This window comes from Pelodiscus sinensis, chromosome 3 (assembly GCF_049634645.1).
Source record: "Pelodiscus sinensis isolate JC-2024 chromosome 3, ASM4963464v1, whole genome shotgun sequence".
Taxonomy (NCBI): Eukaryota; Metazoa; Chordata; order Testudines; family Trionychidae; genus Pelodiscus; species Pelodiscus sinensis.
Genome location: NC_134713.1, coordinates 127,986,181 through 128,003,765, shown reverse-complemented (window position 1 = coordinate 128,003,765; position 17,585 = coordinate 127,986,181). Strand labels below are relative to the sequence as shown.

Sequence of the window (17,585 nt, the reverse complement as noted above, 5' to 3'; positions counted from 1 at the left end):
TCTACAATTAATTTTGTCGAAGCACTTCCAATGAACATTGTAAAATGAGTCCCAGTGAACAGAGAAGTAAATTGCTATCTCGGCACACTAGTAACACATGTAAGAATACTTTTTATTTTTATTTGGTGAAAGATCTACAAAAGATCTATAATAAAAATAATATGGCTGCAACTGCAAAATAGCTGCTTCATAGTATTTTTTTGTTTCATTATTCTCACGCAATCTGCTTGGCCTCTAAATTTTATGCTTCCAAACAATCTTTAAAATATGTCATTCTAAATGCATTTAGATAGATTTATGTAACCTGCCTGACTTGCTCTCTAGGGACCTGATCCTGCACGGTGCTGTTTCTACTGAAGAAGCTGAGGGCATTGTTGCCCAAGGACTGGCTCAGCATATTGCAAGTTTGAATGGCTGCCCTTTGTTGTGGAATTCGCATAAGAGCACAATCTAAATAAATACATGAACATTCTTACAAAATTTACCAAAAAAATACCCCCACCAAAACAAACAAAAACCCAGGATCAATGACTTAACTAAGAACCCATTCCATCAGGACTACATTTCTGGCCGGTAGTCCCTCGTCAAAAGCCTGGGAGAAATGAGAGCTTTGTGGCATGCCCTGAAATGCAACAATCTCAAGCTCTCTCTGACCAATGGGGGAAATGAGAACTGAGACTCAGAACTGAGTCTCTTCTAAATAAAATGGAAAGTGTTAATTCCCAAATAAACTGGAAAGTGTAAATTCCAGCACCTCAGCTGGTCTCAACTGCTGTGGTACTGCAAGAGGTTAGAGACATTCTTAAAAGGTAGTTACAGCTAAAATCCTTAAGAAATGTATTGGTCAAAAGCAACGTCTTATACAGTACCAGGAAATGAGATGGGACCCAGAACAGAACAGAACACACAGCAAAGGCAAAATGTGTTTCCTGCAAGAAATAAAACTAAAAAGTGGGTTAATATCCATTACATTAATCTTACCAAAACAAAAGGTATTACTAAAATCCCATTACTGGCTTACAGATAGATTGAAGTTTTTACCTGAGATTGCATTTGCTTGTAACATTGCCTGATGCCACAGTTTATACCTAAAACAGGGCAAGGAGAGGCATTCGTGCTGTTGCTTTATGTGTTAGTGCTCTTATACAGTTGCAAGGGAAGTACCAAGGTCTCAACTCAAGATTTGGCAGCAAAACTGATTCTCAGTTTATTATCATTTCAAATATATTCTGTGCCTATTTTCTGCTAATGATAGAACACAGTGAATGGTTATTTAATTTGATCAGTGGTTTAAAAAATTCAGACTTTTCAGTTCAATATTAATGCATCTCAGTTTGGATCACACTACACTGTCAAATAGAAATGCAATAACAACAATAAAATAGGATTGAGGTAGGGTTGGCTTGACAATCTGGGTTTCTGAAAATTGAGTTTGTGAAGAGTAATGCTAATTTCTGTCAAGTGTTATAACAATAAGATAACTGAATTCTAACTCCAGATACAAAATGCATTTGCTATACGTTTTTGTACTAAGACATGAGTCACCACTAGTCTACACAGAAACTATTATCATGGCAAAAGATTTCACATTCTAGCCAGGCTTTAATGAGTCATTTTACTCTTGTGAACAATCAAAAACCTGTGGCATAAAAAATGTTCTGCTGGTCTATATATTCCCATACAACTAGATTTCAATCTCTTGTTGTTTCTATCATATTCAAGTTGAAGCTAGAACTACATTTTCTCATTAATATGTGCTAAATGCTGTCAGCGATTCTGCATTAAAAATTTGTTTTCATTTTCATAACTCTGATATTCCTGTAATTTTACACCAAACTCAGTCTAGCGCGATTACTGCTGACAATGAGAATTACACTCTCTTTCCTATGGATAATTCCGATAGAGAGAACATTGCACTAAGATTCAGCAGAAATGGGTTCTAATCTCAGTTCTTCTGGTGACTTCACTTGTATTGATTAAATGATCTATGCATCAAATGCTAACCAAATTTCGTGCATTTTGAGTTTTTCGTTAAGCGTTATGAACGTACCAAGTATTATTACTATATTTTTGCCACGTAATACTGTTCTATATTCTGAAATATTTTACCTTTCATTCCACACAGACTAGATTCTTAGTATTTTCCAACACTGAAACAAATGCTCAAGTGCTGAAAGATATTAAGCTATTAAACTATAATAGGAAGAAAAATTAAGTGATTTTTGTATCCTGTCAAAACAAACATATACAAACCTTGAAGCCATCAAAGACAAAAGCTTGCTCATCTGAACCAAGTTCTTGGTCTGGTTGGCAGCCTGGTCTGGTCCAGCCAACTCTCATGTCTCCTGCAGTGACCACCTCAAACTCAAAGTACCATTTTCCAGCCTTCACTGCATAAGTCTTCTCAGTGCGGAATATCCGAAATCTTTCCATTATCCCACTGTACACATCTAACCTTGTAGCTGCAAAGTTTTTAAAAAAATCCTTATGTTTATCTGGTAACAAAATGAAAGTAATGAAAATAAAAGGCAATTACTACTATGTTTGTATAGTATCCATGCCTCTTAACCTTACTGAAAAACATTATGAAGTAGATAATGTCAATTAGCAATGATTTACCATATACCATGATGCTGTATAGTCAAGAACTGAAGTTCAGAAAGCTCAATTAATTGTGAGATAGTGGCGCTATCAATGTCTGTTAATGCACAAGAAAATACCATAGTTTAATAGATTTTAATGACAGAAGGTTCACTACAATCATCTACTCAGAGCTCCCAAATAACACAGACTACAGAATTTTTACCCAGTAGTTCTACTTCAAGCCCATATTGTAATAGGGTTGAGATATATCATATATTTTAGAAAGATATCCCATCTTATTTTAAAGATCAGAAGAGATGAAGTCTACACCACTTTCCTAGATAAATTGTTCCAAAAAGTAATTATACCTCACTGTGAAAAATGTACTTTATTTCCCATTTGAACGTGACTAACTTGAACATCCAGCCTTTGGATGTTGTTACAACACACATTGCTAAATTAAATCCTCTACTATCAGAAATCTTCTCCCCTAATTAGTTCTTCTAACTGTGATTACATCACTACGTAAATCTCTCATTATAACACAGCCGTACAATATTTATTTATTAATATGACCCCTATCTACAGTTATATGTCCATAGCTAAGGACACTTGGATCATAGCATTTAAGCATCCTTTTTCTGCAGTGGGAAGAGTGGGGAGGAGGAAAGGATGTACTTATATCAAGGGTGAGCAATAATTTTGACCAGGGGTCACTTCAGACATTTTTGAAGTACCCCCAAGCTGCCCTGGAAAAGGTGGAGCCTCAGGCAAAAGGGAAGGGGCCAGGACACTTCCGTGATTCCCTGCAGCTGACTAAGTGCCGAGCCCCTTGCAGGGCGGTAAGAGACTATGCACGCTCCCCCTGCTCCCAGACCAATCAGGGTTTGGGGGTGAGGAGAGCATGTGAAGTCTCCGCCAGCCCTGCACCCATCCTGATTGACCTGGGGGTGGGGGAAGCACAAACACTCTCGCTTCCTGCCCTCCAGTGCACAGCACTTACAGTCAACCTCCAGGGTTGACTAAGCGCCACATGCTCCCCCATCCCTAGGCCCTGAATGGCCTAAGAGCAGGGGAACATCAGGTCCTCCACGGGCCAGATCAACCTACTTGGCGGGCCAGATCCAACCCGTGGAGGCTCTTTTGCCTTCCCCTGATTTATATGCATGAGTCTTTAGCAAACAGGCACCAGATGACCACACTTCTACATTAGAAAAATGATATCAACTTCTGAGAAGGAGAAAGAAAGGTCAGTGAGTATGAAAAAAAAAGATGCCCTTTCAAATACAATGTAGGACACATAACGATCATTCTTACTATAATAAAACTTGACTGATGTGAAGCTCAGTGGGTGACGTGATATCTTTTTTTGGACCTACTTCTGTTGCTGAGAGAGACAAACTTTTGAGATTACATACCGCTCAAGGCCATACAATGTCCAAGGATAAAAGAAAAATCAATGTATGATATTTGAAATCAGACCCAAACAGGTATTTATAAAATATTGCTGGACACTGAAATAATATACAAAATTTCAATGAATAGACTATCCTTATTTAGTTTCCATCCTTGGTTTACGTGCAAATACCAGTAGGAAAAAACCAGCAAAATCTGGCAACCCTGCACATTGGAAACAGTAAACAAAATGTCTCAAAGGCCACAAATGGAACCTCACTGTGCTGCAGGTTGCCCACCAGTCACCTAGAACATTTGGGATGCCAATAGACATAAGAAACAACAACTTATAAGGACACAGCTGAAAATATTCCACCTTGTCAACCAAGCCTCTAAAAAAAAATATCATGAACCAAAATCCAGAAAACCACTAGAGGTCTCTAAATCCTTTAAAAATCTTTTATAGAATTGGAATGATGAAGAGGGGCTTCCCCCAATGTGCAAAAGGAAAACATCCTACATCATACAATAAAACCTGAGAAAGTAATAAATCTGCAAAACAATCACTGTATATTTCTAAAGATAACTATAATATAGTAGTATAACTCCATCACTTCCTAGTTTTGTCACAAGGTTTTCCAATATATTGAACAAATTACTTAGAAAAAATGCTAGTTTATTCTTCATTCGTTTGCATTTATTTAATACTATTATTCAAATTGTATTTATTAAGTCTAGGCACTAAATTAAGCATTGAATACAAGAGCACAAAAGCTAAGTAATATGCAAGCAGAAACAGCCAATTCAGTATGAACATAATACAAAAACTGAAAAAGGGGCCAGTTCTACCACACTTTAAGCACCTTAGGGCTAAAAGCGTGTGTGTGTGTGTGTGTGTGTGTGTGTGTGTGTGTGTGTGTGTGTGTGTGTTGCAGAGTAGACCCCAAAGAGGGGAAATCACACCTCAACATATACCACAGAATAGTCCTTCATGGCAGTATACATTTCCACAGTACACTGGAGAGGAGGCAATATCAGGGGTTTAGACAATGCTTATACACCAGAATGGATTGATGTGCTCTCAACCACAACGTACTCTAAAATAAATACAACAGAAAGTTTTTGACAGGGTGAATTGAATATAAAATGACCTTATTTCACCTCATTTAACATACCGTATTTTCCGGCGTATAGGGCGACTGGGCGTATAAGACGACCCCCTATCTTTTTAATTAAAAGATAGGGTTTCATCTTATACCCCAGCGCCCTTCCGCCTCCTTTGCTCCCGGTGTCCCTGGTCTGCTGGAGATGGTCCCCAGCAGACCAGAGGCACCAGGAGCAAAGCCGCCAGGAGCGCCTGGGCTACCCCCCCCCCCTCCGGAGCCCCTCCGCGGCTTTGAAAGCCTCGGGGGAAGCCGGCGGGGGGGCATCCCAGGCGCGCATGGGCTGCCCCCCCGCCGGAGCCCCTCCGTGGCGCGGAGGGGCTCCGGAGGGGGGGCAGCCCATGCGCGCCTGGGATGCCCCGCCGCCGGCTTCCCCCGAGGCTTTCAAAGCCGCGGAGGGGCTCCGGCGGGGGGGCAGCCCATGCGCGCCTGGGATGCCCCCCCGCCAGCTTCCCCCGAGGCTTTCAAAGCCGCGGAGGGGCTCCGGTGGGGGGGCAGCCCATGCGCGCCTGGGATGCCCCGCCGCCGGCTTCCCCCAAGGCTTTCAAAGCCGCGGAGGGGCTCCGGCGGTGGGGCATCCGGCGTACAAGACGACCCCCGATTTTTGGGGGATGTTCTTTAACTTCAGAGGTCGTCTTGTACGCCGGAATATACGGTATTCTTAAAAAACCCTTTTCAATATTAAGGTATTTTTCATAATCTTCTCCATTTCAGCAGGCTCATATATTAATTAGAAACACATTTTTATGTGCATCCATATTCTTCATGATAATATCTTTATGCTGCAACCTCCTGCACATTTTATTTACACTATGAACAGAAATATTTGGTGTGTGTTCCTGTGGGTAATGTCCAGTCTTTGTTCTTGGTGGCCTCATATGTACTTTGACCTCACCTACTTCCCGATCACGACATCTTGTTAGCTACCCTGCAGTGTCAGTGAAGGAGAAATCTCAAAGCAGTTTCTCTCTGTATTTTTAGAGAGAAAAATGGAGGTAATCAGGAAATTTCTCTTGGCACTACCTCTTCCATTGTCAAGATTTCTTGCATACACCCAAGTCTTACAAATTGAGTTTAAGAAATGCTTTTTTCTCATGATTCCTTTTTAATAAGACCAAAAAAAAGTTAACTGAGACCCGTGAGTTTCGTTCTACAATTCTACCACAGACACACAGGCCACACACCTTGAAAAAATAATCCACTTTCAGCACTGATTCAGTCCACTGCATATCTGAGAGTACCATTATTAAAACGTAGGCAAAACTAAATATTTAAGTGTAGCTAAATTCAACAGCATGCCTTGTACAATAGCTATTTAATGAGCATTGGTAGTGAAGCGGTGTTGTATAGTACATATAGCAACTCTCAGTTCTTACCCCCAAAAGAATATGCAGTCTAATACCAGTAGGAAAAAAATGATCTAATGGCATGTTCCAGACTCCAGACATTTAGGCTACGTCTAGACTGGCATGATTTTCCGCAAATGCTTTTAATGGAAAAGTATTTCCATTAAAAGCATTTGCGGAAAAGAGTGTCTAGATTGGCACGGACACTTTTCCGCAAAAGCACTTTTTGCGGAAAAGCGTCCATGCCAATCTAAACGCGGCTTTGCGCAAGAAAGCCCCGATCGCCATTTTCGTGATCGGGGCTTTTTTGCGCAAAACAATACCGCGTTGTCTACACTGGCCCTCTTGTGCAAAAGCATTTGCGCAAGAGGGTTTTTGCCCGAACGGGAGCAGCATAGTATTTTCGCAAGAACACTGACAATCTTACATGAGATCGTCCGTGTTCTTGCAGAAATTCAAGCGGCCAGTGTAGACAGCTGGCAAGGTTTTCTGCAAAAGCAACTGCTTTTGTGGAAAAACTTGCCAGTCTAGATGCAGCCTTAGGGTTAACCTCAAAGTGGTACAAGGATATTGTCTTAATGATTTTATTAAGAATTTATTTTGATTTAGTTAGTGACATCTTCTTAACTAGCATCAAAGAACACTGAAAAGAATACTAAACACCCACATGTATATTTAATCCTACTAATTTATTTCGAAAGACATGTATCCTAGAGCAAGTTTTATAATTCATAATTATGAAGATTTCCCTAAGTAACAGTTTTTTCTATGTATATGGTTTATAATATCTGAATTTTCCCCATAATATTTTCCCTGCAGCCAGCCTCTTGATTTCTTTTAAGAAGAAATTATAAAATAACTTGTCTGTCTGTCAGGTATCAAATGCCAATGAAGGAAGTGAAGCAGAAAGCTTCCTCACACTCTAGATGCTCTGTGATTAGAATACTCATGAGCACCACTGTACAGTCTGTTCATTATCTGTAAATTCATACTGACAGGAAAAGTTACAATCTTTTAAATGAGGGCACTCACAAATTGATCAGAAGTCCTTTTTTAATGGCCCTCTACTATTAGAGCAATCATTTACAAACTACCACAAAAATGGTGTCACTACACTAAGGTCACAATTTACAAGAATTTGTCAGCATTTTCCTTGTCTTTGAGATTAGTCCTTGCATTGGACATTAACCAGCATGAAACACTGGTTAACTGCTAGCTTGCTACTTACTTTAAAGTAGCTGAAAGAATATAAATCCTCATTCTTTAATATATGTGTATAACATTCAGTATTGCAGCCTTAAGAAAAGTTACATCAGTACATGTTAAAGACGTAAACACATTCTCATGTTTTGGAGAAAAGTATTTCAGAGATAATAATTTCACACAAACTAAGTTAAACTGATATGTAAGAATAAAACACAGTTATCTAAGGCCACATGGAATCTCACTGACATTTAGGTACACTAATGGATGCTCTGAAGTACTTGGAATCACATTATTAAATTTCCTACATACAAGGGCTACGTATGTACTGGCATGATTTTCCGAAAATGCTTTTAATGGAAAAGTTTTCCGTTAAAAGCATTTTTGGAAAAATCGCTTCTAGATTGGCAGGACGCTTTTCCGCAAAAAAGCCCCCATCGCCATTTTCACGATCGGGGCTTTTTTGCGGAAAACAGTAATGTGCTGTTTATACTGGCCCCCTTGCACAAATGATTTGCGCAAGAGGGCTTCTGCCTGAACGGGAGCAGCACAGTAGTTCTGCAAGAACACTGATGATCTTACATGAGATCGTCAGTGTTCTTGCGGAAATTCAAACAGCCAGTGTAGACAGCTGGCAAGTTTTTCCGCAAAATCATCTGCGATGTATAAATTGGTTCTAATTGTGACTACAACCAAATTCACCAATCGCTGAGGTCCTTACTCAGTTTACAGAGTTCTTTTACTCAGTATTTTAACAGCTTTTCTGTGAGGGCTTGATGTAGAAGTTGAAGTAAGACTTGATTCATATAACAATCTTTGGGGTATACTATCAAATGGCTGAAAGACTCTTAAAATTAATTAAAGTAACCCAATATCCTGGGAAGACTTAGAGGAATCCCTACATGCTGACGTGTTTTCAAGCATAGAGTCTTTTGAGGTACCCATTTCCATCTCAGGAAAATTAAAAATGGAAGGGTCATCAGGAAGATCAGCTGTGGAAGACAATAACTTCATGTGGCCTCTAAGAAGTAAACCTTAAACAATTTTCCTTGGCAACACACATGCTACTAAAATATGAAGTACTTCCCTGAGTTGGAATAGACGTGTTAATTCATCAATGAGAGATGGGTACAGCTTCAAAGCAATGGATTTGGCCATCCTCATCAACCCTGCAATGCCTCGAGAAACCATTCAATAGAGTTAAAAAGTTTAACAACAAATACAAAAGCCTACACATTATTACCAATACCTATTGAAAATTATTGAGAATAAAAAAATGAATTAACTACCATGATCTTGATCAGGAGCTTCAAGGTTGTAACCATAGCCAAGAAGGGTGCGGACAGCCTCCCGGAGGCTATCTTTGTTTGACTTCTTGGTACGATCATCCAGAAGGGCATAGGGGACAAGGCGGGGGTTTCGTCGATTCTTCACATCCTACAGAAGGATAAGTTACTATAAATCTATGAAATTTCAGAGAAACCAAGTTAAAATTAAACGTTTTTTCTCATAAAAATTGCAAAGACAGTGGCATCAATTAAAAAAATTGCAAAAAGTGAAGTGAAGACTTGCAAAAAACAATACATACAACAAGCATCTTGCAGAAGAAACAGAAGTTCTTGAAATTGATACAAACACTGAATTCAAAAGAATCAATTTATTCACAAACATTGCCATTCAATGGTATGGCTTGATTTTTTTTTCATTTCCAACAAATAATATAATAGAAATATGTCCAAGCAACACCAAGTGTGAAAATCAAGAACAGAAAAGCATTGTTTACAATCTAAGTTTTTGTACTCTCTTTGGAATGGAGATCATGTTTTTCTTCTGTTTGTACAGCAGCTAGCTCAAGGATGATCTAGTTCATGACTAGAACTCCTAGGGGGCCAACATGATATAAATAACAATAGTGCCAATCTTGCACTACTCAAAGACAGTGGCTGGTTTGCCTCTTATTAGCATGGGAGCAGGATCAGCCCCAAGACTCTTATTCTTATGATGAAGAACAAAAGTGCCACAACTCCAAAATTGAAAATAAAGGCTGCTTCTAATGTGAAGTACTCAAGACATATATGTTTGGGAAAGAAAGTATTGGATTTTACATGTCTAGCAAGAATCCATATGTAAACTCCATGAGTGTGCTTTCTACTGTGAAATTTTGTTAGCATAACATAAGATAAACCAGTTCCCAGTGGAATGAAATTATTAAGTGAGTTAAAGTTTGTTTCTAACATAGAATTCATTTTTTCCTATGCTAATGACATTTTAATTGAAAATGTTGCTTATATGGTCTATTACAATACATTATGGCAGTGTTTGAGAGGATTATAATTTGTCTCTGCATTTTCACTTCCGGATTTAAAGTCTATTGGCAGTGGCAGAAGCAGTACAATAGATCTCTCTATATCCTTGCTAACTTTGTAGAGATTAATTTTTAACAAAACTAAAGGCCCATCTACTCTGCATCCAGACTAAGCCTCCCCTGCCTCTTGCAGCCTGGGGAGCCAGGCCAGGGTGCTGGGGGCTATCTTCTGGAAACACCACTGTATCAGTGACAAGTACCTGGAAATAGCCAGAACAGATGACCAAAAGAAATGCACACAAATAAGAACAATATGGGTCATCTAAGAGACTGTTACACCTCCCATTAGTAACAAAGGATTAGGCCAAACAAGCCTTTCACAACAGAAAATAAACAACAAGATGTATATGTGCATACACACATGCTATAGGTATGTGCTAGCCATACAAAATGATAAATGATCCAGTAAGGGCCACATCATAAAGAAAAAGATGTGGTATGAGAAATGCCTCGTAAAAGGCAGTATGGGTATGTCTACACTACCACCCTAGTTCGAACTAGGGTGGTAATGTAGTCAACCGGAGTTGCAAATGAAGCCCGGGATTGCAAATGAAGCCCGGGATTTGAATTTCCCGGGCTTCATTTGCATGTTGCCGGGCGCCGCCATTTTTTCAATGTCCGCTAGTTCAGACTCCGTGTCCCGCGGCTACACGCGGCACGAACTAGGTAGTTCAGACTAGGATCCTATTCCGAACTACTGTTACTCCTCGTGGGCTGTAGGTTGCCCAGAGCTGGTCTAACTAGTTACAGACATCTTCTCCCATCATTACAAAAGTATCTCACCACCATGTGAGGGAGAAGGACTTGAATATGAGTATCAAAGTAATTAATTAGCTTTTTGTGTCTGTTCAATGTCTGTGCCATAAATATACCACATTAATATTTGGAGGTCTTAGGGTTTGATATTTATCACACCAGATTTTCTTTATCGATAAACTAAATAAAAATATGATTTTTTCAAGGTAATTGCAAATGGTATTCTCATTAAGCCTTGCCAAAGTTGTAGCTAATTCTGTTGAAAAGTGTGTCATATGTATTCACCTCCAAAAATAAATCCTATTCCTAAATTCTACTTCAGAGGTTGAATTTTGCTTTTGGGGGTATATGCACATGTGTTTTTCGCTCACTATTGATATTCATAACCTTTCCATAAGATTAAAAATATATTTTCCTATTTGTTTTGTCCTTTTCCATTTCGTAAACACTCATCTGTGCCTCCTGCATTATTTATGAAGCACAAGGTAATGTGCTTCTGACTTATTTACAGTACTTCTTACTTGTTTGTGATCAGTGTCAGGATTGATGTCAGCACAGTTCTGGGAACAGGATTTATTAAATTACTTGTGCTCCCTCTGCCGACTGTGGTTGGCTCTGCAACAGCGCATCAAAAATACTGTACATACACATGCACAAAGAGAGGCTATCATTCGTTAAAAAATTCCTTATAAACAGTGGTGAAGTGAGAAGATATGTAGACTCTGAACGGCACTTCTCCACCAGCTTAAAATAATAAAAATGCTTTTATTTGGAACCTAAACTGCTTGACAGTATGCCTTTAATTTGTGGCAGTTTTAGAATCTCAGAATTTTAGAAATTAGAGATACAAAAGACCTAGTGTGTCATTTAATTAATCTCACAGCATATTTTTTCACTATAGTATTCACACTAAAGATTTGTTCAATCAATTTTCAAATCTCTCTAAGGAATGAGGTTTCCTTTTGCTGGCAGACTATTCTACAAATCTCTTTAGATCTCACAGTGCACAGTACTATGTGGCATAACATATTACCTTACGCATTTTTGTAACATTACAGTAACATGATGAGATGACAAAATGTAGCTCATGGTAAAACACAGTGTGGAAGCTAAGCAGAAGCATATACTACCATAGAAGGTAGTAGGTAGCAGCCATGCTATGTATATGACAGAATTAAATGTCAAAGTTTTGGTTTTGTTCCAATCTCAAACAAAAACGATTTTTTGAAACCTCAAGAGCTGTTGCAAAATGAAATGGTCATTTTCTAGATGGGTCTACTTCTGAGGTATTACTGCCATACCATATTTATTCTCTCTCAAGTGCAGCCCTTCATACCAATACACACAGACACAAACAGAGAGACCCTGGACAAATGAATAATATGACGAATGTAGAGAAACAGTAGCCATACATCAACCCTGCTCTTTCCTCTCCTCTCCTACCCAACTCTGTGACATTTAAAAAAAAATCAGCTGGCCTCACTCAGCTATCTTTATAACTAGGCATCTCACTAATTGAAAGAACATATCATTTGGTTGCAAAGTTCATTGTAATAAGGTTGACAAAATTAGTCATTCTACAGTATTCAGATACATAAAGGTACACTGATCTCAAGTCCTAACAAACGTCAACCTTTACAACTAATTCACCTTGGAATATGGGTCTATATTTTGCTAATACATCACATGTTCAACCAAGGTGTTAATTAGCAAAAAAACAAATTTTAGATCTATTTTATTCTTAACTTGCTATTAACTGGTTTGTTGTATATGCATTATGACATTTGATTTGAGGCATCTCAAAGATACCAATGATTCTACGAAATTACAAGCATACACCCATTTTTTACTGCCTTGAAACTAACTCAGTTTCAAGGCCCTGCACTGCAACCATTTGGCTTCTGGCAGACAACAAAATTATGGGATGCAGACTTTTAATTTGCTAGTGATGTTGCAGTTGAATATTAATAGACAGTCCTTCATTCTGGACTATGAATCCACTGCCTTCATAAAAACAATGCGTGAAATTGTGTATAGAAAATATATGTGCCTGCTTCTCTCACATGGCAATGTAGGGAAGTGCTATTCCCATAGTCTATTAGTCCAGCTCTCTATTAAACATAAAGACACTTTAAAATATCTGGGTTAATACTACATCTGTAAACGTAAAGTAAGGGCATGTTCAGCCCAATTGTACACAATGGAATTTCACCAATTTTGAACATGGCCCTGAATATCTGTACAAAATATATTAGAGCCCATATTAAAATTACTTAAAAACAGCCTAATATAAACAAATACAAATGTTATTAAATCTAAGACGGGTAGCTGTGTTAATCTGTGACTTTAAAAACAACCAATAGTCCTGTGGCACATCAGAAACTAACAAAAATATATACAGAATCATGAGCTTTTGTGGGCTAATCCACTTCCTCGAATGAGCAAATAGTTCACAAGCAAAACATAATCCAAAATATGGAAAACAGGTTTATAAAACGGTTTGCAAGATACATTCACTGAAGGTGCTGGAAATGATAGGTGGCATATTTCTTCAATATAAACAGTCTATGAAATGTGACAAATGAAATTTAGTGATTAAAAAACTGTAAAAACATCAGAGTGTTTGCTGATAGAATACTGCTCAAAGTCTTAGTTTTGTTATTACGGGTTGTACCTCCCTTAACCGGGGCACACTGGTCTGGCAACATCCGTGGTGCGGCAGGACTATGGATGTTCCTGGAACACAGAAGCCAGGTATAGGGAATTTTGGCCGTGGGGCAGGAGCATGGCGGAGCGAACGGTGACTCAGCTGAGAACCCCGTGTTGCGAGGGTGGGGCGGCACAGCAGGGAATTCTGGCCCCAGTGGACGGACAATAGCAGTGGGACGGCAGTGGTCCCGGAGATCCGGCTCCAGTAGCCAGACAGTAGCAGGGGGCTGACTCCAGCCACGGAGCTCCAGCCCTGGTGGTGGCAGGATCAGCCGCAGCTAGAGAGCTCCAGCCTGGGTAGTCAGGGCTGGCCAGGCAGCAGTGGGGCCACTGGAGCCCTAGCTGTGGGGGCAGTGGTTCGCCATGGGCCATGAGGAGAGGGACCTCTCCTGGTCTGGCTAGTCCCCTTATTCAGGGCTGGTCAGGTCCAGAGTGTACGAGACCAGGGAGGTCCAGCCTGTACACGTCAAATTAAATTCAAGATGTACTGGGCTGCACCGTATAACTTGAATTCTTGAAAAAACCCAAATGGAGAGTTTGTAGACAGAAAATGCTTCTGTTTTGAAAATGTCTTTTCCCACAGTGCAAATCCATGAAAACTCAAACATTTCTATCATTTCTACGTGAAATGCTACCCCACATTCTTTGGCAAAAGTTCCTAGTTTGAATTCACAAATAATCACTAATGGATTGGTGGATTATGGTCCACAATAAAAATATTCCTACAGTGGTTGTCTTGAAAATGTTAATAATTACCACAATGGATTACATTGTACATGCATAGGACTTTAATATTTATTTATCGTTGTAAAAAACAGTTAAAGAGCCTGACTTTTGCTACTGACAACTCACTTTATATTTTACTAGCTCCTGACACACAAAACAAAAACTGATCACCAGAAGTGGCACGAATTGGAACCCCATTTGCTAACCTCAGTAAAGGAACAAAAATGTGTATGGGCCATGGAGACTGTATTACCCTCCCTTAGCACTGATCTCCTAAACCAGAGATAATGCTTATTCTAAGGTAATTAGTAGACGTTTATACAGTTGTACCTGTGCTTTCTCTTTTCAATGGACAAAGAGAAAAACTGAGTTTCCACTGTGAGGTATGTAAATTATTTCACTACTGTAAATCATTGCACAACTTTCCTGAAGAGCTCAGAGGAAAATATTTCAGAGGCACAGGGAAGCCCACGACTTCATCTGTAAGCTTTAGAGAGCACACAAAGAAATATGACCCTTCCCCCAAGCAGCTGTCTAGAACATGCAAAGAGACACCATAAATAGAGAAATGTCCTCTAACGTCATATCCCAAACTCAATTGTACCCTCTACATGTGGCTGAACTTTCAAGTGTCCAAGTTTGCTCTTACCTGCTGGATACCGTATGTCCAACCCTGTCTGATACGGTCCCTTGCCCACACATTGTGAGCATTCTCTGCTAGTTTATCCACCATGGCTTCTTGAGAAGGTGTCAGCTTGATAAAGCTCAGATCCATAGGAGCGGGCTTGTATCCACATGATAACTGGTAACTGTCAAACAATGCAGAATTTGTAATTGGTCATTTAAAAAAAATCACATTTCATTGAGAATAATACTAATAGATAGTACACAGGAAAACTAGGGCACCAATTGATAAAACCACATAAATAAAAATATAAATAATAATCCAGCCAAGAATCTAGGTTATAAGAATATTGGATGGAAATAATGCACAGAAATTAACTTTGGTTTCTAGTTAACTACATCTACTGTGAATGAAAAACTCCATATCATTAGATAGTAACATAAATTATTAGGTGCGGAAGTGACTGAAAGTTACCCAATTGCACAAAAAACTATAATATATACATTGTTACATTTCTTTACATGCTTAAAGCAGTGTAGAGATTAAAGCAGATAGCTATAATACATGCCCTCCCTGCCCATCAAGTATCTAATACCTAAGCACCTCACAATTCTGAATAGACTTTCTCTACACCTGAGAGATAAGAAAGGACTATCCTTATTTAACAGATGAAGAACTGAAGCACAGTGTAGATTAAGTGGCTTCTCCAAAGTCACACAGGAGTCTATAGCTGAGTATGGAACTGAACTCAGAACTCTACTACCCCACTATATTATCTCAGGCACTTCCTATCATGAATAGGAAGCACCATAAGCAGAGCTCTGAAAACATAATATAGAAAACCTTGAAGGGTTATGCGTTACTTATTTTATTTTTCCCCAATAGAATATTTCTATGCATTTCCCACCCTGCCAATGTTTGCCTAAATGAGGCAGGATTCCAAAAGTATTCAAAGTAGTATTGTGAGGCCCATGCTCAAGAAACCAATGGTTGATGTTGACAACCTGGCTAATGATCCATTACACTGCTCTACAGCCAAAAGGCTTCTGAAATAAATGTAGTCAAACTTTACTAATTCTGGGTCACTGAGAACGAAAATGATGCTTAAAATTGTTGATTGGCTCTAGTTTTCAGGATATGCTATTGGGTCAGTATATACGACCCTTGACTTGGGAATGGCGGAGGATAAGTGAGTTATAAAGGAAAGGGATCTCAATTTAAACCAGAAATGACTAAAATACATCTTTGACTGGATCTATGAATAAATCTATGACTGGGTTTGGACAGTACTTGCTTTTTAGGCCAAACAATGCATGATGCAATCTGAAGCTGGTATTGTGTCATACATGATATGAATTGCATCATGTTATTCCTAGAAGTCATGGATGATGCAATCATAACGAAGCTTACATCACTCTGCTGAACAAATTGCCCTATATCAGCTCTAGAAATCATACAATGTCGTGTTCTCTTGTCAGTGTTTGATTTTGCAAAGGGACACATTTCTGTTTAGCCAAAGATGCCTCGTACTTGTGTGAACAGTGCAGATAACTTCTGCTATGTTTGTGGTGAAGTGACTTTTGCATCACAAAAGCGCAGTATAACCACTATATGGCTGCAAAATTGGAGATCATAACCTTCATTGGAGATCTATAACCTTCATTGTGTCTGCAAAATTGGAGATCAGGACAAGAGGTGGGCCCCACACATATGCTGCAACACTTGTGCAACAAATATTCACCAGTGGTTGAACAGGAAAAGGAAACTTTGTCAAGGCCATGGACAAAACACAAGCAGCTTTCAAGTACCTCCGTGGAAAATTTCCAAGGTTAAGTGAAGCTAAGATAAAGGAAGGTATCTTTGTTGGTCCTCAGATTCGTGAACTTCTTCGAAATGATGCATTTGACCATGCACTGCGTGGCAAGGAAAAGACGGCATGGAAAGCCTTCCAGTTAGCGGCAATAAATTTTCTCAGAAACAACAAGGCAGACAGCTACAGGTTGTTGGTGGAAAACCTCCTCAAGGCATACAAAAGCCTTGGTTGCAACATGTCACTAAAGATACATTTTTTGCACTCTCATCTAGATTTTTTTCTACCGAACTGCAGAGCAGTGAGCGACGAGCACGGTAAGCGATTTTACCAGGACATTGCAACAATGGAGAAACGCTATCGGGGCAAATGGAGTCCATCAATGCTTGCAGACTATTGCTGGACAGTGACAAGAGATGCTCCATTTAATAAATACAAGAGACAAGCCAAGAAGCGCCGAGTAGACACTTAATAGGACTAAACTATGTATATAATAATTTTTTGCATTTTGTTTCATAATAAATTTTATTTATATAACCCTTTTGTTGATTTTTAAAGTGTTACATAAACAGGCCAGGTGAAATATTATCATGTTAAGCAACCATAAACACATGAAAAGACCTAGGTTTACAATTTATGATTAAAACTCTACTATCTACACAATATACAAAGACGTAAAATGTAAAAACTTAAATATCTTGGAAACAGTAGCCAATCAGTTGTTTTAATTGTCATATTTGAATTCAGCACATCAAAATACATAATAAATAGCACATTTTATCTCTGAAGCAGACGACTTCTAAAAAAATTGTAGACCAGTGTTATTTTTAGAGAAAATCATTGAAGTACTATGACATACAAAACGAAAAGTTTCTTGATATTTACTTGACCCTGGTCAATCTGG

General features: G+C 38.9%; 1 protein-coding gene across 1 annotated transcript in view; it reads right to left on the bottom strand.

Moving 5' to 3' along the window:
* Positions 1-17,585, bottom strand: part of RYR2 (ryanodine receptor 2) — a 648,519-nt gene that overhangs the window by 247,583 nt on the left and 383,351 nt on the right. The window contains exons 27-29 of the mRNA XM_075924816.1: positions 14,896-15,055; positions 8,980-9,127; positions 2,254-2,462 (exon numbers count right to left, since the gene is read on the bottom strand). Of these exons, the coding sequence (XP_075780931.1) occupies positions 2,254-2,462; positions 8,980-9,127; positions 14,896-15,055 (517 nt within the window). The remainder of the gene's footprint in view (positions 1-2,253; positions 2,463-8,979; positions 9,128-14,895; positions 15,056-17,585) is intronic.